Consider the following 20,780-nt stretch of genomic DNA (forward strand, 5'->3'; position numbering starts at 1 on the left):
TTATCCACCAGATCCCGGCATGGCTAAGGTAAGAAAGGAGGCAGAAATTGTGGTTGTTTTTGTCCAACTACATCTCGTTCAAAGATTTTTTGGGTTTCGCTCATCTCTGTACTATGTTGACAAAATTACCCCTTCGATTTGTCCCTTGAACAATTTGTGATGTATTTTCCGTCGACGTTAACAGCAAAATTGGATGAAAGGGTTAAAAAGAAGCACCCAGAATGAAAGAAAATCTTGTGTACGTCGACCGTACTAAGCATTAAAAGTTGATCGGAATCACTTTTCACGTGTTCCTTCTGGAATTTGTTTACCTATTGTCTTTGCCAGCTAGAAGTCAGTTCTGGCCGGAGGAGTGGGGACTGGGGGGAAGATTCCCGAAGAGGGAGTGTGTGGCAGAGGATGAAGCGATCTTAGAATTGTCAGTTGTAATTGCACCGAACTCTGCAGTGGAAGCTACTGGTAGAACAAATATAGACATTGCACTTATAGATATTTGGAATTGTCAGTGATAATTGTACCGTCCAATATACGTAGATAGACATTGCACTTATAGATATTTGGAATTGTCAGTGATAATTGTACCGTCCAATATACGTAGCTACACATAGAACAAATTGCATGTTATAATTTATTAATTTATCAAGTGTACTTACAACTCAAAAAATACTCATTTAAAAATCAACTAAAATTTTATTTTATTTTATAAAAAATATGAATTATTCTATTAATAAAATAAGGCTAAAAGTCTCAAGAATGTAAATTAATCGTATCTACTTGATTTGTAAGAGTAATTTAATTCTATTAATGTTTTCAATGTACATACGTAACTAACATCATATTTCTATTATCAAGAGGTTCCATAAGTGTAGCCAGAAGTCAGCAATTGCCTTTTGGTTGGGCTTATGGGATTAGTTTAGGTCTTAGGAATTGATATTCTGACAAAAAGAGGTTAAAAGACTTAGAAATATTAAATGTTCCATTTCATTAAATAAATACAATAAATCAAATTAACAACATTATGTGTATAAATGACAAAGAAGTCTTCTTATAATAAACAAACATAAAGTCTTCTCGTATATATCTCATTGTTAAAGTATGGCTTTCCATCTCAAAAAGATATTCATAAATCAATGATAGCCTCATAGTTTAGGAAAATATGATATGTAATTTTAGTGAATTATTAATTTATGATATGAATGGAACCAAAGCATTATATAAGATTTTTTTTTAAAAAAATTATTATTATCTTATCATTTTGTTGAAATTATTATCTTACTAATTTATCGCATTGGCCCAAATTGGGACTAGAAGATATATCAAGTACATATCTCATTGGCTATATGTTATTTGATATTATCAAGTATTAATTTGTAGAGATTTTACTAGTTAATATATCAATCAGACATATCCACCATATCACCTATTGAGTATTTTGTACATGACTTCCACTCTCGTACCGAAGAAGTCCAACCCTCCAATGCCCGTTCGTTATCGAGAAGGTGCTGAATCAATTGCCCATTGCTGTTCATTGGAACTGCAAAAAACATGGCATCACTAAAACTAAAAAAGAAAAGAAAACCGTGACGTTCTTGATTTAGATTCTTTAGTTTTATTTCATCCTCAAGTTAAATGCTGATGGCTCCAAAGTCCAAAATATCAAAGCGAAACTTGACATTCATTCACGCTCGTCAAAATTAGAAAAAAGAGATGAGAGTGGGCCTGGTCATCAGTCTCAGTTTCATCATTTTAAAACAGAGGTATCATCATTTTCAAATGCTCCTTCCGTCTCAATTATTTGTTCCTATTTTGAAAATCAAACTTTTTAAATATAGTACTGAGTGTGTTTCGATTGAGATGATTTGAGATAAAATAATTTGTTTCATAAATTTTAATCACTTTTTTATCTTACACACATCACATCATAAAAAGTGTTACCATAATTATCTCAAATAAACTCCTATCCAAACAAATCCAGTGGTTTGATCGTGATATTTGTATTTTTCTTTTTAATTTTATCCCCACAAATTCAAATTTTGAATTTGAATGATAACATGCATATTAGAATGAGGGGTTATATTAGAAAAAGGGACTAAAAAACACTTTGATTTTTTTAATAAGATAAATATTTTGAGACATTTTAAAATGAAAAATAGGACGCTTTCAATGTAATGCAAGTGATAGGGATAAAATCACCGTCCAATCATCTATCAATCTGAGTAACAAACAATTACGGTGTCTAATTTAGAAATTAAGGCATGGAAGAAGACAAGTAGGATAACTAAACCATATATTTGTCTATGACAAGACAAAAAGTCAGCAGCGGAAAGTGCTGGACTACCACCACCGACGCTCCCCTGCGCGATTGGTAATAAAATCCGTGCGATCCTTCGCTGTAGGCACTAGGCAGCAGCATGACAGTTTTGAACGGTGTGAACCAACGACCTCTCGCGTATAGATGATGCGAAATATGAAATGAGATGACGCTTGATTTATGACGTAAGACGCGCATCATTTTTTGGATCTCTGCTTCACTTCGGTCTAGTCCTGCAATTTTGGTACCATAAACTTGCATCATATTGATGTAATTGTAAAATTTGTCCACTCATATAGCTTTTACTTTTAGTGTATAATTTACCAATATTACACAAGAATTATGTGAATTTATATAAAAATTGTGGGAATTAACACCAATTACACTGAACTGGATAGAACCCAAGAGGCCCCTTTCTATCATTTTTCTGGACGTTTCAAACGCGCCCATGGCTTGTGACCTTGTGTTTGCAGTTGCATTATTAGACTAATATGTATGCGTGCATTTAACACACACACATATATATATATATATATATATGTGTGTGTGTGTTAGTAACGCGCGCACGTTACTACGTACTTGCAAATGGGCGAATCTGAGAATTTTGTTTTCAAACACTACAATAATATATATAAAGACTGATGTTGTGTGTGTGTTTTTTTTTTTTATATATATATTTTTTCGTGCTGGTTGTCGGCTGCCAGAGCTTAAAGATAAAATTTGCTGTCCAAATCCAAATTGAGTTGGACAATTGCCGAACTTGCTCGTGGCAGCGTCGACATGACACATTCTAACTGACTGAGTTGCGCCAATCCTTATCCCTACTTGTATTGTTTGTCTCCATATGATTGATTTTTTTTTTTCTTTGTTTATGCACTTAGGCTTCATTTGAGAGTTGAGGATCTGGGCTGAAAAGAAAGGAAAGTAAGGGAAAGTTTGATTTTTCATTGTTTGTGAGTTTTTAGTAAAAAAAGAAAAGAAAAGAAAAAAAATGGAAGGATAAATAATAGGTAAAATTTTTTCTCCTAAATTAAAGAGAAATGGAGAGAAAGTTGGAGGAAACTTGTGAAATTTTTTTAAAATACCTATTTTATCCTTAAAATGATCTTGAACAAATATTCAATAACTTTCATATTCAAAATCATTCCACTAATTCTTAAAATTCTCAAACAACGTACGTAACAATCCCTTTTCTTCTCTCGTAACTTCAGTTTTTTCTCCTTCTCTTTTCTATCCTAAACTGCCAAACTAAGCCTTAAGTTCCCTAGAAAACTGAAAAAAAAATAAAAAAATCCATGAACACTTTTTTCGGGTTTAGTCTATCATTTCGACATAATCTAGTCAGTTGCCTATGTTGCAATGGCTGCGCAAAGTGGGACATGTCCCTTCCTATCCCTTTCCCCTTTTTTTTTTTTTGAGATTTTTATTCTTTTGGGTGCAGACTGCCAAGATAGTATGGTGAACCTGTATATACGCCATACTTCATGCTTCCCACATTGCTATCCTCCAACAGTCCAACGTGAAGTAATGTGCCTAGCTATGTAGATCAATTCTATATCCATATATACTCATCTGTACCAATTGCCTTCTATCCTGCCCAATTCAATTTATGCTTCAAAAATAGGTAGATCCGAAACCGTTTACCCCGATTAGTCCAGTGATTTTGGATCCATTGCACTCTATCGCTTCCTATAATCATATGATTTCGATGATAAGTTCCTGGGTCATCATATGAAGATTTCGCAGTTCCTGGATGCATCTACCAAGATTTGCAATTTGGCCACGTGAAATACTTACGTGGACATATCTTATGACTCCGCCTGTGTAAGAGTTTGAAATTGAAGTCGGCCAAACATTTATCTTAGACCCTTGGGACTGGCATGATGATGAAGCCAACCCCCCTGTTGATCACCACTAAAGATTTAAATTTTGGTGGGATTGAAGATGAGGGGTTTAAGTCTTGTTTTCGATAAACTATACTAGGAATAGGAGTAGAGTAGATGTTGCTGATTGACAAAAATGAATTGACAAGCACATATGTAGAAATTTCACTATGGTAATTGACTAATGTAAATAGTGAGATAGACATGAGTAGTACAAACTTAGGCAAAGCTCACACGATGTTTTAATATGTGTGTCTACATAATATACACTTTGGTTTTATTTTGATAGAAAGATCGAGAGTCATTTCGTTTGTTATGCTATAATCCTCAAATGAATGTGGACGATATCTGGACGATGGAATTAACTACAAGTTTTATTTCCCTTTTAGGAAAACTGGCAAAAAGTTAGATGATCAAGAATGGCTAAAACACTTACTCGTGATTAGGAAGTCCGAAAAGAAACAAGGAGTCAATCGAAGTGCATGCTACGAATTACAAGCAAGCAACAAAGGGATTTGGCGTGCAATCTTCATTCTTCTTCTGGATCAAATATCAGCAATGATCATTATTATGCGTGGGTCTACATCAAACATGGCATAATTAAATTTTGCATCATTCTTCTTCTGTCGATCCACAATCCAGACGCGAGTCTTGGATTCACAATCAGTGTTCTTGTGTGTCCCAGTTATATGTGCATCATCGGCAACAAGAAGGAAATGCGTACAACTTCTGTCATCAAACATGGCATAATTAATTTTGCATCATCTCTACCTTAAACCCGAGAATTAAAATTATTAAAACGTGCAGTATTAAAAATGAAGCTACTTGTATGCCATCAAGTTACAACAGCATGATGGTTTCCTTTCCTAGATATCTTGCTAATAAAACCAAAACCATCCACTTTGGTGTTTGGTCAACGTGACTTTTGGGCTGAATTTCCAAAGATGAAACCAACTACGGTCAGGTTGAGTTCGATAGATAGCTTGAGGAGATCCTTGGCTGGAAAAAGGTTTAGCGTCTGATAATAATAGCCTGGAGGGTATAAATTCAGTTGATATTCAATCAAAGATTTTATTTGTTAAGCGCTCAGGGTTTTCATAGTCCTACTACTGCAATTCGCGAGGACTTCCAAATAATATTCGACAATACAAATCCTTTCCCATGATGATGATACCACAGAATTAAAATGTATCCACATCCAAACCAACAAGGAAGAATGCAAGGAGCAGCTGCTAACCTAAGCTCCCAAGAATTGTAAATTTTTCCTCATAAAATCAAAAATTAAATTGTAAAATTTCCCTCATGCAGATCAAACAAAATATATAATAAGGTCCTTATAAAATTCAAAATTTGCCTTTCCTCCTTCCACAAAGTTTATGGCGTATGTAATGATCACTCGTACACCTGTGACATCCCAGTAAAGTAACCTTACTCTATATTTGGATCTTTTATTAAAATAATTTTAAGGATAATTTTTTCATACGCTAGATTATATCACAACGCATGAATCAAATTTAAAATTTAAATCATATGCATGTAATATACATCTAAAGCTGCTAGTGTAAAAAAAATCACTACACTGTCAGTGTCAGTGCATAAAAATTTTAATCTTAATAACTAATCCTATACCAAGGGCATTCCATTAATAATTGACTACATGTAGATTCCAAGTTGTAGTGAACTTTATAATTTTTCATTCAATTCATTTTTTACAAAATAAAATTGATCAGCAGAACCCACTTTTGATAAATCAAAATTAATCACCGAAAGCACAAACTTGGGAAAAATTCTAACAGTAAGGACATGAGATAACGGTAAGGACACCCTTGTTGCTGTAACACCAGAAACTATGCCCTGTTTGAGGCATAACCGATCATAGTATTAAATAGTAATCAATACCGGCCAACCAAATTAATAATAGGTGCAACCACTTGGATCCATATCAAGAATGAAGTGGTTGGTATAGGCCACAGGGAAGGTAGCGTTAATGTGCCACTAGCATCTAATCCAATCCAAAATTCTCCATCTTAAACATTTATGTGCATGTGCTTGTACTTGTCCCATAGGCAGAGAGCTAGTCAAAACCATCACGGCGCCGGAAATATGAGCTCCACCATTATTCATCTCTCTCTATCTCTCTGTGTGTGTATATATATGAGTGCGTGTCTCATGTAATGTATATCACAGTTCCATCAGCCATCAGTCACCGCACTCAAAACGGATATTGAGCAGGCAGGTAGCCAGCCATCGAGGCACACCATATAACACGAACTTTGTTAGTTTATTAGTTTATGGTTTTGGTCTGTTTCCTCCTCATCGGTCTCTCCAAGGAGCTTTCTTTGCACAGAAAAGCTCACCAACCCTACTTTTACAGCTCGTGTACTTTTCTAATGTTTTTAGTGTTCATGTAACCTCCATCTACTCTTTTAGTTCAGTTCATACTAGCCAGATCCCAAGTTTGCCCTTAGCAACATCGTTAGCATATATCTTCATGCATAAAGGTCCATCAGGAAGTCGATCATTTCCTTCATTACAATGTCCACTAATCATGCATGTATAAGACTAGCTGTATGGTCTGAGTGAGTGGACAAGTACTGGACTGGACTGGACTGTCACTGCCTCCAACTTTTATGCTCTCTATATATAGGTAGTAGTAGTAATACCACCACTACTTCTATTCTAAGTTTAACTCCACACGAATATCACGTTCACTATCTACTGCTGCTACTCTACTTTACTGCTGCTATTTGCATAGATGCTTCCCTTGCCTTTTGGGACTTTTTCAGTCACGTTGAACTCGTTGGTAGTGGTACTAGTTGCTAAAAAGAACGCTTGCACTTGACTCCAAGTCTCAAGAACCATCCGCCTCCCTACCCCTCCACCACCACCGCCACTATACCCACAACTTTTGGTAAATTTATACAAGCACTACTACGCAGAAGAAGCTCTCACTGAGTAGTAGCTTGTACACCAACTAGGTAGCAGCAAGCATGAACTGCTTACAGAGTTGGCCGGAACCAATTGTGAGGGTCCAATCACTGTCGGACAGTGGCATTCGGGCAATCCCCAAACGCTACGTGAAAGGTCCATCCGATAGGCCTTCCCGGCTTATAGAATCCTCTGCAGGCAGCGATGTGCAAATTCCCGTGATTGACCTCCACAGTCTTTTTTCTGGCCTGCCGCAGGATGACTCGCTGCGCCAAGAAACCTTGGACAGCATAGCCACTGCGTGTCGCGAGTGGGGCTTCTTCCAGGTGGTTAACCATGGGGTTAGCCATGAGCTCATGGCCCGCACTCGGGAGGTGTGGCGCGAATTCTTTCACCTTCCCTTGGAGGAGAAGCAGCAATATGCTAATTCCCCGAGCACCTATGAAGGTTACGGCAGCCGGCTCGGGGTGGAGAAAGGAGCAAAGTTGGATTGGAGTGACTACTTCTTTCTTCATTACCTTCCTACTTCCCTGAGGGACCAAAACAAGTGGCCTAAGCTTCCATCTTCATGCAGGTAATTAATGATCGTGTCTCTTATTTTCCACTTGAACCCTCTTCCAATCCGCCAGTTGTTGCGGCATGGATGATGTTTTTGCATGAGAAGTCTATCCAATCCAACCCTCCCCAAATTGATTTCATGTCATATCGTCTTTCGGAGTAATCGACGTGAGATCATCTGATTTGAAGATTGCTTTGACATGCGTACATCTCAATATTGCATGCTCAAAATATGTCACTCGAGAGTTGAGAGTGAGAGATGCACAGCTACTTTCTACCAAATAAGTAAAGTGAGCTTTCCATGTCTAACCTTACTTGTTTAGTAAGGTAAGATATGCTTGCTGATACTCTGATGCATCATATATACCTTCTTGATCATGCAACATCAACTCAATAGTACCACTTCGAGATTATTGCTAGCATGTACCACTTCGTTTAATACTACGTCGTCTCGTAGCTAGACTTCTGCACCACAATAACTTGAAAAGGAACTGCTGTCTTCGGCCATTAAAAATTGATCCACGGTATATATATCTGAGGCATCTTGTTTATTACAAAACGTGCGTTTAGTATTAATACGTACGGTGAAGTTCCTGCATCTGACTTTCAAGCCTTATCATTTTCTCTCTCTTTTGTAAGATTTGAAATCTCCCTTTAAACTTAAAAAAAAAAAAAAAGGAGGTTAAAAAGACGGCGGTGATTTATTTTTACAATTTAAAATTAAGTTTATCATTAGGAATTTGTTTATTCATTCTAACATTAGGAATTTGTTTGGTGTCCGACGCAGGGAATTGGTAGGCAAGTATAACGAGGAACTGGTTAAACTCTGTGGGAAGTTGACGAAGATTTTATCATTGAATCTTGGACTAAAAGAGGAGTACCTTCAGCAAGCTTTCGGAGGTGAGGAAGTGGGCGCATGCTTGAGGATAAATTTTTACCCGAAATGTCCACAACCGGACCTCACACTGGGCCTCTCATCACATTCTGATCCTGGTGGCATGACCCTTCTCCTCCCTGACGAAAATGTCGCCGGCCTCCAAGTCCGCCGTGCCCGTAATTGGATAACGGTCAAACCGGTTCCTAATGCCTTCATTGTCAACATTGGAGATCAAATTCAGGTTTCTTCATCCTGGCTTGCTTCTTCTTCTTCTTCGTCTTCCTCTTCGTCTTCCTCTTCTTCTCTCTCTCTCTATATATATATATATATGTATATATAAAAGAGAAGAAAAACATTACCAAAAGGGGACAAAAGTGGTTACGTTGCTTTTCTAGAAATTCTGCATTATGTTCATCGCTGTCTTTTCTCGAGCCGTAATTAGTCAAAGTATAGAAAATGAATTAAGCACGCGAGGAATTTGCAGGTCCTGAGCAACGCGAGGTACAGAAGCGTGGAGCACCGAGTAATCGTGAATTCGGTCAAAGAGCGAGTGTCGCTGGCATTTTTCTACAATCCAAGGGGTGACTTGCTTATCCAACCTGCGCCGGAGCTGGTCGCGGAGGACTCCCCTGCCCTATATTCGCCCATGACCTACAATGAATACAGAGTTTTCATCAGAACAAGGGGCCCTTGTGGCAAGTCCCAAGTTGAATCCCTCAAATCCCCCAAGTAGATGAATGATCCATTGTATCTTGTATTGTATTCATCTAAGCGCTTGATTATAGTTAATCAATCTCCTTATTTTCCCAGTTTCACATTGCTAGTGCAAGTTTGACTTCCAGAACAAATGCTATAAAATTAATCAACTGGACGGCCAGCATAGTTAATCACACGTGCATATCTGAGCAAATTTAATTTACATGAGACACATGGCAGGATACAATTCCAATTCTCAAACAAAAACTACTACACGTCATTGACAATATTATAATTTAAACATTATGTTTAATTTTAGGCTAATAACTTATGAAGATGATTAAATTGAACAATAACCTAATCATGTAAGGATCAGAGGTCTCACAAGTTGAGTTGTATCCAGTTCAAATTAACTCGTGTAATTTTTTTTTATCACATTTGGTATAAACTCGTATAATTTTGGTGTAATTACCAACTTAGTTGTATGAACATATAATTTTCTTCGATGAAATTGAAGGAAATATATATTCTTTTCTTTTCCCTTTTTTTGGGGGGGGGGGTGGTCATTGAAGGGCTTTAAAGCCCCTACATTCCAAACGCATATTCAATACAAGTTGCGGCAGAGGCTACTTGTTAAATTCAACTGGGTGAGAGTGAATACATGAATTAAAATTTGCAAACTATTTTACACATCGATGCCTCCGTTCAAAATCCAACAAATGCTTTGTATACTCCTACCAGTATGGGGGCTTACGAGAGCGTAGACTCTAGTGATCTTCTTCTGGGCTCGGCCTGATTTGAACAAACCGCTTGTTTTTTGGTCATATAAATAATTTAAGTAAAATTCTATACTAAGCGACCATGAAACTTAATGATAAAATGAAATTAAAAGATAACACGCCTCCTTGATTTTAGGGATTTCACATTAATTTGTGTCTATTGCTAAAAAATGCCGTGATTTTCAATCGATTTGTGCAGGTGGACTCATATAGTTTAATTAGGTTCGGATGAAATAATAAGTTCGAACATCCTCCATTTAGTTTTAGAGAAATTTGAATTCAAGTTTTGTTCATTCCCTCGTTAATAAACATTATTGTGTAAGAAGTATTGTATGTCTCCATTTGGGACCGCCGAACTTTAGAATCAATAGGCTAATCTCCCTCCCTTTTGAGCTTTACTCTTTCTTTCAAAAAAAGAGAGAATTTGGGACCGGTCGACAAATTGGAATTCAAATTTTTTGATTCTTTTAATCCTTTTTGCTTGGATCAAGTGTCTAACTCCTCCCTTCGTGTTTATCTACTACGCACTGCTCCTCGTTCCTGTCTTCGCAATGCTTCGTCATATGCTGCTGCAGTGTCTTTCGAGTAGATAGCTTGAATTAATCGTCCTCAACTCAACTGAGGCGGGGAGAAGTTACCGGTCAAATTGAGAAAGCATAGCGGACCCTTCGATTCATTGAATATCAAGGTCGGAGGCAATAATGTTTGGAGAATTAGTCAGCTTTGAAAAGTAATACTACTGCCTACTCTTATCCCTGTGGATAGTAAATATTGTAGGGCGGGCGGGCTGGCTGGCTATTTGCCACATTCCAGAGGTTAGGCGCTCTGAAAAGAAGCACGTTTTATTGGCATGGTAATATGACAGTCACGGTCATTCACTTTTCAGCCGAGACAGCTAAGTATGAACACCAGAACTATCACCAAAGTCTCTTCTAAATCCCATGGCCAATCGCCTCAAGCCCAATTTTCCTGTTACTCACCAACCAATGCCACGCAAATTTCCTACGACCTGTATTTTCATTCCCTTTTTTTTTTTTGAAAAAAAAACACACACACACGCATATCCGTGACTATCACGGAAGGTTTTGTAGGATAGCCAGAATGTCCATTTAGTCATTAATTGACCATTGCTTAATGCAATTCAATTTTCAAGCATACAAATCTTGGGAAAAAGGAAACACGTAATTGATCATATTCCTTCTCTCTCTCTCTTTCCCCCCTTTTTAAAATACATCAGAAAGAATATCTCATTTGATCAATGTAAGAGCAACACTTGGCTAACACTAGCTTCGACTTTATGTGGTGTTTGGGTGACTTGCTTTCTTGAGGTCGATAACAAGGAAGATGAACTACGTATTCTTTGCTGAATCTAGCATCTGCGGCTATAATTAATAGTACATTGCTACAGTTGTTATTGCATTAGCTAAATACTTCTCCTTATTTCTCCCTTTTTCCAACTTCTTTCTACTTTTTCTCGTTTTCTTAAAGGCCTTCTTCTCCCGTTCTGATGGTCTTCCTCTCATTAATTTTTTTAAAATTATTTTTAAATAGAGTCTCTTATAAGTAACATGCTTAGTGAGAATTTTTTGTTTCTCTTACTAGTTTCTAATAAGAATTTTATGTTCTCCAAGGGCTTCCTATGGAGATTTTTGCATTATTTTTTCTTATTTTGTTGTTAGATCTAAATTTATTTCAAATCTAGTTGTGAAATTTTTTTCGAATCTCGGATCTGTTTCGACAAAATTGATCGTCATTTTGGAGTTTAAAACTATTGATTAGCAGATCTTGTAATTGTAACATGTATAGAAGGGAGTTGCAGCTATTTATCTTATTAGAAGACAGTTTTAAAATTTATTGTATTTTTCAATCCTGTTCATAATTTTTCAGATTTATTGTTTTTGTTAAATTGTAGATTTTTAATTTTTAGTACATGTTTAACCTATCATTACGACACTGACATATACTAAAGCATGTTGGACGATTTTCAATAATTCGTTAATAAAATTTTCTTTTTACCAAAAGAAAAGCTAAACGGTTTTAAATAGAGCAAATTATCCGGGTAGCCACTGAACTTTCGAATAGTCAAGATTTGACCATTCAACTATTAATAGTATATTTTTATCCACTGAACTATCAAAAGTATGTATTTTGAGTCATTCCATCTTATTCCACCGTTTACTCTGTCAAATTTAAGAGTTCACACGATTCACGAGCCATACTATTAATAATTAAATATGACAGAATTCAACGTGAAGATAGACGGAGTGATGCAAAATTTACACTTTTGATAGTTTAGTGAATACAAACATATTATTAATGGTTGAGTGGTCAAAACTCGATTATTCAAAAAAATTTTAGTGACTATCCAAGTAGTTTACTCATTTTAGATAACTCAGTAGGGCACAAAACGACCTCTTTACTTCATCTTGTACGCCCGTGGGATACCTCGTGCCACCAACGACCTGTAACTGAGTTTCAAAGGCCCAAAAGGAATACTAAGGAACAACCCAAATGGAAAAAGCTTGTTTTACAATGAAATTTAGGTAACGATCTGCTTTGTGAGAAGATATTAGCTGGATTATGATACGGTGTATTAAAACCAAGCACCTATCAACGGAAAATGATGACGCGTCATTTTTTGTCCGGTGTCCGTCACCAGACAAGGAGCGACCGATCATAATATTTCATGGCCTTAGATTAGTACTGGCCATTGCTGTTTGATGCAAATGGTTTCCTTTGCTCATGTCCCAGCCATTTCTTGTGAATAAACTCCAAAACGGATTAAAAATATATTTCCAAAAAGAATGAAGAATAAGTTGGGCGAATTGTCTCAGTGGAGCAAGTAAATGTTGGGCTCCTTTGGTACAGTCATATTTTTTGCTTTCCTATTAGATTTCCAGGTGATAAAGATCCCTTGCCCTTTTTCATTTTTGTTCCTTTTTAAGATTCCTGTTGAGCCATGAGTTTGGGGCCCTAAAACGAGCAGATCGAGTATTTGGATCAAGTGGAAATCCCTCGTCGACTGTAAATGTTCTAAGTTCCCTAGGACTCATCTAAAAACTGGACGCTCAATAATGGATTCGGGGCTAAGAAAGTTGACCGTCTAAGACCCAAAGCTTCCCCTCGCAATAGAAAGAAAGTGTCAAAGCCCATTAGGCATTGTCCATATCCGGATTCCCATTTCATTATTTTTCTTTTTAAATTTGCAAAGGCAATTATTCTTAGTCCTACTCCAAAAGGCAAACTAAGTGTATAACTGCATTTTTTATGAACAAATAGGAAGCACCTATGCTTGCTTCTCTTGCGTGATGCACTAAACAGGATTTGAATCCCGTCAACTCTTATGCTATTCTGTAGAAGAGTTTTAAAGAAGTTCTCCCTAATCATTGGATCAATGTCCAATAATTCCCGATGGTTAAGCACAAATTACAGAGTATAAAGTCGTGCTTAATTATCAAGGAGGAGAGTGTTTTTCCCTTTTTTGGATAATATCCGAAACCTCCCCTGAAGTTTTTCTTAATGTCACTTATAAAGTTCTAAAAGTAAGCATTAGGAATATTTTGATTTAACAAAATGAGCAAAAGGGTACTTTAGAATTTTTAAAAACTCTGTTATGCAAATAACAAAAATAAGAGGTGGTAGTAATATTTTTAAAACATTAGGAGTACTAAATGATATTAAGAGAAAACTTGGGATAGATTAAATCAAGTTTATTGTTGTAATCGCCATTATTTGAATTACACACGATCTGATTTGATTGATTCATGACATGTTTGTAACACCTATACCAGTTAAGCCCATTTCCACCTGGTCCAATCCCATGCCATGGACTGATTCTCAGCAGGAAAGGAAAGAGTAAATGCCTATACTTTCCCGCTGCAAATTTATCTTGTCAAAGCTCTAAAATGCTTTTTTCAGTTTAGAGGATCATACAGTGCCGGCAACATGGGAGACTGGGTTGCAACGCCCCATGGATATCCCATTTCATGAGCCCAACACGGGCTGTTCAATCCTCTGAGGAGAAACGGGCTCTGATGGCCGTTGTTGTAGGATTCAAGGTCGCATTTTTGTAGCAAAGCATCGTCATCTTCTATCCTTATCCTCTTTGCTGCTCGAAATTCTGCAGCAGCAGCAACAGCAGGTCGTATTTCGTTTCTGTCTACCTCAGAGTCGGACTCCTCGCACAGAGAAGGCAGGGATGCAGCTGGAGAGTAAGGCTTGCTTGGTTTTGCATTTGCCGCCCTGTTTTTGTGTTCGTTTGCAATTCTCTCTAGAAATCTTCCTTGAGCCTCGATTTTCATCTTCAAACTCCTTTGAACCTGAAATAGGATAAGAAAGGCAGAATGAAATTCCAACTTGATCTTAAGTTCCAACTTGGGGAATAGAATAAGGGGACGATTTGCTTTACTTCAAGCTGATCACTCAGCCGCTTTTGCACTTCTTTTTGCATTTGCAGTGCTTCGTTAAGTTGAGCGCCTCTGTAATAACAGGGAGACAGGGCAAAAAAAAAAAAAAAAAGGTTGGATCCCCCGGCGCGGGGGGGGGGGGGAGGAGAATAGATTTTGTTAATTGGAATCTGACTTGCTGCTATTCATCTGAAAATCAACAGTGATGGCTGCTACTTACGATGTTGCGCTGAAGTTTGGCAATATTTCAGATATGCTTCTCCTTTCAAACCTGTTGCCCCCTGAATATGAATGGATTGAGGAGACCCATCATTCATCAAATCAATATACTAAACTAAACTAAACGAATGGGAATGGCCCTTTCTCTTCCTGTTCCTGGTGGACGTACGGAAACAGAGATCTGAAAGGGAAATGAAAGCCAAATATATATACTTTTTTTTCGAACTGGATAAACTTACTGTTGGGTGATTCTGGGATGAACTTTGACATCCTGTATTTCTGGAATAATAAAAAAGACACATAGAATACAAGCAAATATATTATTATTAAAGCTATGCCTCCAAAATGGTTGCCAAGTCATATGTACTGAAGTTTCTAAAAATCTGAAGTAATCTACAGGACGCCAAGCAAAACGCTTTGGTTAAACAATTATCTCATTTCAATCCTAAAATAGTGCTCTCACTATTTCGGTTTATCTTACAGCACCATTTTAAAGTGAAGTTGGACCTATATATTGCGCCAAATCAAGAAGGCTTAATAATTATTAAGTGCCATTCAGAGATATTTGACAATTACTATTTCTTCACTACTAGTTCTTAACTATATGCTGATCCTGATCGATCTATATGCATGATTTATGGTGCATCTCAGGCGAATATGTGATGATACCGGCTGGCTGACGACGACGACTTGCATATCGGATTTTATTTTTGATGCATAAACGGTAAAAAAGTGCAGACGGGAGGGAAACAGAGAAACTCTTTAGTGACAGAGACGAAAATTTCCCATGATGATCGCGATGGTAGAAAAGAGAGTTTTAACTGCTTCCGATCATAGAAATGCAAGTCCTTCCCTCCCGCACCATTTAATGCATATTCTATCTTGTTTTCTCCGTGTACAGACAGAAGGACAGGGTGGGAGAAGCAGCAGCAAGATTCCAGCCAAAATGTTGGATCAAATTGAACAATCAAAAAATTTGAATGGAGTGGAGTGACTCATGAAGGCAGGGGAGAGCACCTGCAAGTGGCTTTTAACGTGGAAAATAGTGAGTCCAGGAATGCCCATAGCCTTCAAAATACCCTTTGGTGTTGCCCCTGCAGTATAGACATCAAGAGGATGACAAAATCAATCAGCTGCCGCAACACACGAGATTGTGGAGGAGAAACTCGGCAGGCTACGCAGAAGAACATTAATGCATGCACCAAATTGCGCAGAAGAATATCTCAATTGGCTCACTTACTGTCTGGACCACCAAGCTGGTTAACCGCCTTCTCGAAGAGACTGTGAAGTTCTTGGGTCCATTTCAAGCGCTCTTTCGAAGAGCCATCGGAACGACTCGCCCCCATGTTGACCTCACTAGTCTCCCGGGCATGAAAATGTGCAGCAACCCGCCCCTCCGGACTCGGTATTGTCATGCAGGAGATAAAAAGGCACTAAAGGACTTGTTGCCAGTGAAGATGATGTTATGTGGGCGATAGGCACTAAGCGGGCGTGGGGTGGGATGCCGTAGATTGTCTTCAATTTTCGGAACAAACCAAGCCAACGAAAAGAGTCCTATTTTTCTCAAACTCGAGACTTGTTTCTCTAGTTAGCATCACTTGGTGAAGAAATCTATGGATAAAGATCGGAACAAGAACATAAACAGACAAGATACGTTCGTAAGCGTGATCTTCATGCCCAAATCAAATCTACTGCAAATTATATAAAGTTATGACATAGAAGATACGAGAGTCATTTTTTCTTGTCTACACTCTTGTGGCGTTTACCATTTGAGCCTTGACCTGCGAGATCCTAAAAAATTTGCTTACCTTTTACCAATTGGGGCCTCGACAGACTAGATTCTCTGCAAATTTGCTTACATCGACAATGCCAACTTGCTAACGAACAATTCTAAAAGAAGATAATGGTAAGACTCTAAAACATAAACAAGACTTCACAGGATCAGAAGATTTGATCTTGACCCCGTAAATAAATATTTCTTGCGTGGCCTGTTCACATAGTAATGCAACCAAACTGAAGATAGGCGCACCCCTCATTAAATGATGATGTAACAACAAAACCAACCATTGAAATTGTAAGAATATCTATTAAAATGAAGAGATTTCTATATAACAAAGCATCAGAGCAAGGGTTTGGTAGGGAAGCAGCCAAGCTTTTTGTTCCCTAAATTGCAAACAAACATAATATAAGTCCATTAAAGACATTATAAAGTGATATTTCTATACTACTTTTGTCAAAACACCACTGATCCTGAGTTGGCCTTGAGTAGTGACAACTACTGCCTGCCTCGCTTCAAGCTGCAAGATGGACATTTGTATTGCTTTATATTTTCAGCTTTAGCAGGGGTAATTTTCACACACTTCCCATGGAACCACCTCTCACAAATGTCACAACCAATCCAAAACTCATCTGCATTATAATTTCCCCCACAGCTGCCACAAAGTGTTTCGCTGTGTTCATCGTCATCCTCTTCATAACTTTCATCTGCCAATCTTGGATTGCTTTTAGCCGGACCATCATTTGATCTCTGCAAATAAAGATCACACGTCAAGGATGGAAGTGCAAATGTAAATCAAATATAAACCAGAAGAATGTTCAAAAAATTAGTTTCTTCTGTTTCCGTGACTGAGGGTAATCTAGTTGTCTCATGGTATATAAATGACAATGCAGCATATAGTCCTTGGAAGGAGGACACGCAAGGAAAGGGTAATAGACAAATTTGGGTCAGTTGTGCTGGTTCCTTGAAAAAGCCAGTTGCAGAAATCAAACTTCAAATAAAAGTATCTAAAAGTTACACATTGTTATATAAAATGCGCCATTAAGTGCTGGTCATACAATCAGAATTAGAAGATTATCTCCACAGCATAATTCATCAGCCAAAGAAGTCACCCCAATTTAAATGGGAAGAAAGAAATAAATACAATTAGAGAACAAACAACAGCCACTTGAACTTCATTACTATCGACATACCTTTGTGCTGCCACGAGATCTGCTTCCACTATCCACACTGGGCTTTTCTTTTGCAGGTTTCCTGTCTGTCACAACCTCAAAGACAGTTGGAAGATCGTTGATTAAGCTGAATAAACGCTTCCTGTCCAGAAAGCAGCATAAATAGTTTTGGATTAGTAACTTCATACCACAATCTGTTAATCTGGTTCCACACAGACACACAGAAATAATGGAATCATAAACGATTAACTAAATGTTCGAGGATCAAAAAGAGGCGGTCATGCATATCAACACAACACTACATTAGTTCACGTCATAGGCATATGCCAACTTTCACAATAATATCATGCAACTGCTGATTTGATACTTTACCTCTCTGAAAGAGCTCGAATTAGTATAATATCATGCTTGGTCTGCTAGAGAGAGAGAGAGTAAAAACGATGGATTAACAATTGTTTCTAGTAATGTGGCAAGCTCACTACCTTGAAGATAAGTGCACAACCTATGAAATATCAAGGCATCACAGTATACCAGCCAAAACAGCAGATTAGGACATCTTGCATATTGGAAAGAATTTGACTAATTACCATACCTAATTTTGATTTACTGTACAAATTAAGATCAAGCAATATTAAGAAGTCCCAGAACTGAAAGAGCTGGAGTGAGGGAACAGATAACTGGTTTTGAATCAAGGTATACCAGTCAAAACAATGTGTAGGACATCTTGAATCTTTAGAAGAATTTGATTGCACCATAGCAAATTTAAGTTAAATTTTACTTATTGATAACAAGCCATAGTGGCTGAAGGTGAGATCAGGACAAAAGGCTTAGTCATTAATGCCAAAACAAGCCAATTAAGCATCCAAAACCTCGCAACCCAGCTTCCACCCACGCAGCGAGCACCTCCCCCCCCCCCCCCCGAGAGAGAGAGAGAGTGTGTGTGTGTGTGTAAGCATTTACAGAATAATTAGTGATTGATGAACTTGATTGCGTACGAGATATTAGTAACAGCGCTCATATCTAAGCAAAATATGCTTGATCAGATAGACAAACATATCTCTGACCAATTGAAAGTTTCACAAGGATCATTATATTTCCAGGCAAACTGCAAAAGCTTGATGGCACATCAGAAACGTTGCTTAAACTCATAGAAGATATGCTGTTTTGCCTTTGAGTAATTAAGATCGCTTGCAAAAAGGCAAATAAATCTATATACATTACATTTTCTTCACACATCACACACAAAGAAGCAATCTTGAAATAAACGATGCGAATAATGCAGCCATAGAACATTCTTAAGCATGCAACACCAACTTTGGAGACTACCCAATTCAAATGAGGTCATTGTTATCATTGACAGTCTAATCCCGGAATTCCAAAGACAGTGCCTTGAAACAGCTAACCTTTCATTTCGATTAAGCCTAGCACCAAGATAGAAAGCCACAGAGAGCAACCAACAATCGCTGTGCACAGCAACCAACGAGAGCCAATCTCGACGGTTCATTCCATCCCTAGCAAAATTGATCCCGAGTGCAGGCTCTGGAAGCTCTGGAGGTACTTCTTCAGCCGGAAGATTCACTTCCCAGGTCTCATTTGGGTGACCATACAGGCACAAATTTTCCTTCTCTACACAGCCCAGAAAACAGACCGACTTGATCATACCACAAAGAAAGCAAGAACTATAAAGCCAAAAAATCTGAAGCAAAGTTAGAACATGGAAGTCGAACAGAAGGGCCTAGTTTATGCATATTTAAGAAATGAAAAGGAGTATATATCTCAATCGAAGTACTGCAGGTAGGTGCTTTATTCTTTTTGGTTCGATGTATCGCGTAAAACAAAGCATATAATGCAATTCAACTCAGTAGACAGTTCCAACCGTTTATTCAAGGTAAATGACTCTTCTTGCGCAAAGGAATCTTCACTTGCTGACTTTCTGTCTCATATGTTTTCAAGAAAATAAAAATGCTAAAAATAATACTATCATCATGATCAGTCAAAAGTTTTCCCTAATTCTCCCAGGGAACAGCGATACAATCATCTTTTCAAATCTCCAACGTAAAAGTAATTTAAAAGCGTATAGCTCGATATCAAAATATGAATGTTAGAGCGCAAAAAATCAGAGCACCGGCTTTTAAATTGTAGGAATTCCTTGAATTAACAGAGCCCTTTTGATACGAGGATAAATGCAGTTTTATACTACTATAGGATCAATCTTAAATATTTGTACCTTCCTTGAAAAGCAACTGAGTTTAACCAACACGCTCCGATCTACAGTAAACAAAACCGTAAATCTCGTAAAAGCAGAATTTACCTGGATCGCAAAGTCCATAAAAGTCATCCACATCTGATCACACAAAACCCAAAAAAAAAGAGCTTTTTTGAATACCAGGATAAAAAATGGAGAAAAGGCTGATTGCAGCGTGAAATTAAGCAAAATGATAACAATAAATTAGACACTGAATAACTAAGGAAAAGATTAGAATGGATTAAGAAAGGTAGGTAGGGATTGAGTACCGTATGTTAAAGCACGAACTATTCCGGCACGACGAGCGCTGTAATCTTTGAAGATCTCTTCTACAGTTCGGGGGTTTGAGGAAACCGAAGACATTTTAGAAGCTATAAGTCCTCCTCCTAACAACCCCAAATTAACTGATTTTCAACCCGCTCCTTTTTTTTTTTAATTATTCTATTGAGTAGTATTATTTATAAAAAAAAAAAAACCAATTTAATTTTACACCCACAGGCAGGAGGAGGATTGAGAAGACAAGGATTTTATTAATTACAATTACGAGCACAGCTCTAAAAAATTACCTGCCGCTTCACTTTGTGTTTGCGTAGTAATACTGTACTCTCTAGTATTTACTAGCGTATTATTGGATCCATTCCATGCCCAATCCAATACCGCTAAGTTAAATTTTTGAACTTAAAAAGAGGAGACAATAAAGAAGAAGGGGAAGAAGAAAGAGGACGGAATTTGAGAAGTGGGATTAACGCTATCGCTTTTAACTCTTTCCTGCAAGAATCAATTTTGGAGCACCTAATTTTTACTCAAGCCAAGCTTCTTAATTATACTCTCTTTCCTCTCGTGTCACTTTTTTTTAGGTCAAAATAAATGCGGAGTGTGATAAGCAAAAACACTTTTGAGTGTCGTAAGCCAAAAAAAAAACTTTTTTT

At 37.5% G+C, this 20,780-nt stretch overlaps 3 protein-coding genes across 4 annotated transcripts; 1 reads left to right on the forward strand and 2 right to left on the reverse strand.

The window, feature by feature from the left end:
- Positions 1–6,294: 6,294 nt before the first annotated feature.
- On the forward strand, positions 6,295–9,383 carry LOC113775180 (probable 2-oxoglutarate-dependent dioxygenase At3g111800). The gene is made up of 3 exons (XM_027319946.1): positions 6,295–7,696; positions 8,468–8,798; positions 9,042–9,383. The coding sequence occupies exons 1-3, from the start codon at positions 7,185–7,187 to the stop codon at positions 9,288–9,290; spliced, it is 1,092 nt and encodes a 363-aa protein (XP_027175747.1). The 5' UTR covers positions 6,295–7,184; the 3' UTR covers positions 9,291–9,383.
- Positions 9,384–13,946: 4,563 nt separating this feature from the next.
- Positions 13,947–16,003, reverse strand: LOC113772834 (myb family transcription factor PHL7-like). The gene is made up of 6 exons (XM_027317312.1): positions 15,898–16,003; positions 15,675–15,751; positions 14,897–14,936; positions 14,659–14,719; positions 14,441–14,510; positions 13,947–14,351 (listed from the first exon to the last, which is right to left on the reverse strand). Exons 1-6 carry the CDS (start codon positions 16,001–16,003, stop codon positions 13,947–13,949), a joined length of 759 nt encoding a protein of 252 aa, XP_027173113.1.
- A 702-nt stretch (positions 16,004–16,705) lies between these two features.
- On the reverse strand, positions 16,706–20,662 carry LOC113775400 (PHD finger protein ALFIN-LIKE 1-like). Of its 2 annotated transcripts, none has more exons than XM_027320255.1 (6): positions 20,418–20,662; positions 20,121–20,237; positions 19,918–19,950; positions 19,010–19,232; positions 17,628–17,748; positions 16,706–17,184 (listed from the first exon to the last, which is right to left on the reverse strand). In XM_027320255.1, exons 2-6 carry the CDS (start codon positions 20,212–20,214, stop codon positions 16,933–16,935), a joined length of 723 nt encoding a protein of 240 aa, XP_027176056.1. In that variant the 5' UTR covers positions 20,215–20,237; positions 20,418–20,662; the 3' UTR covers positions 16,706–16,932. The 2 variants fall into 2 exon arrangements, with proteins under 2 accessions (XP_027176056.1, XP_027176055.1); XM_027320254.1 differs by having other exon boundaries at positions 20,121–20,292.
- Positions 20,663–20,780: the final 118 nt, after the last annotated feature.

Source organism: Coffea eugenioides, chromosome 6 (assembly GCF_003713205.1).
Source record: "Coffea eugenioides isolate CCC68of chromosome 6, Ceug_1.0, whole genome shotgun sequence".
Lineage (NCBI taxonomy): Eukaryota > Viridiplantae > Streptophyta > Magnoliopsida > Gentianales > Rubiaceae > Coffea > Coffea eugenioides.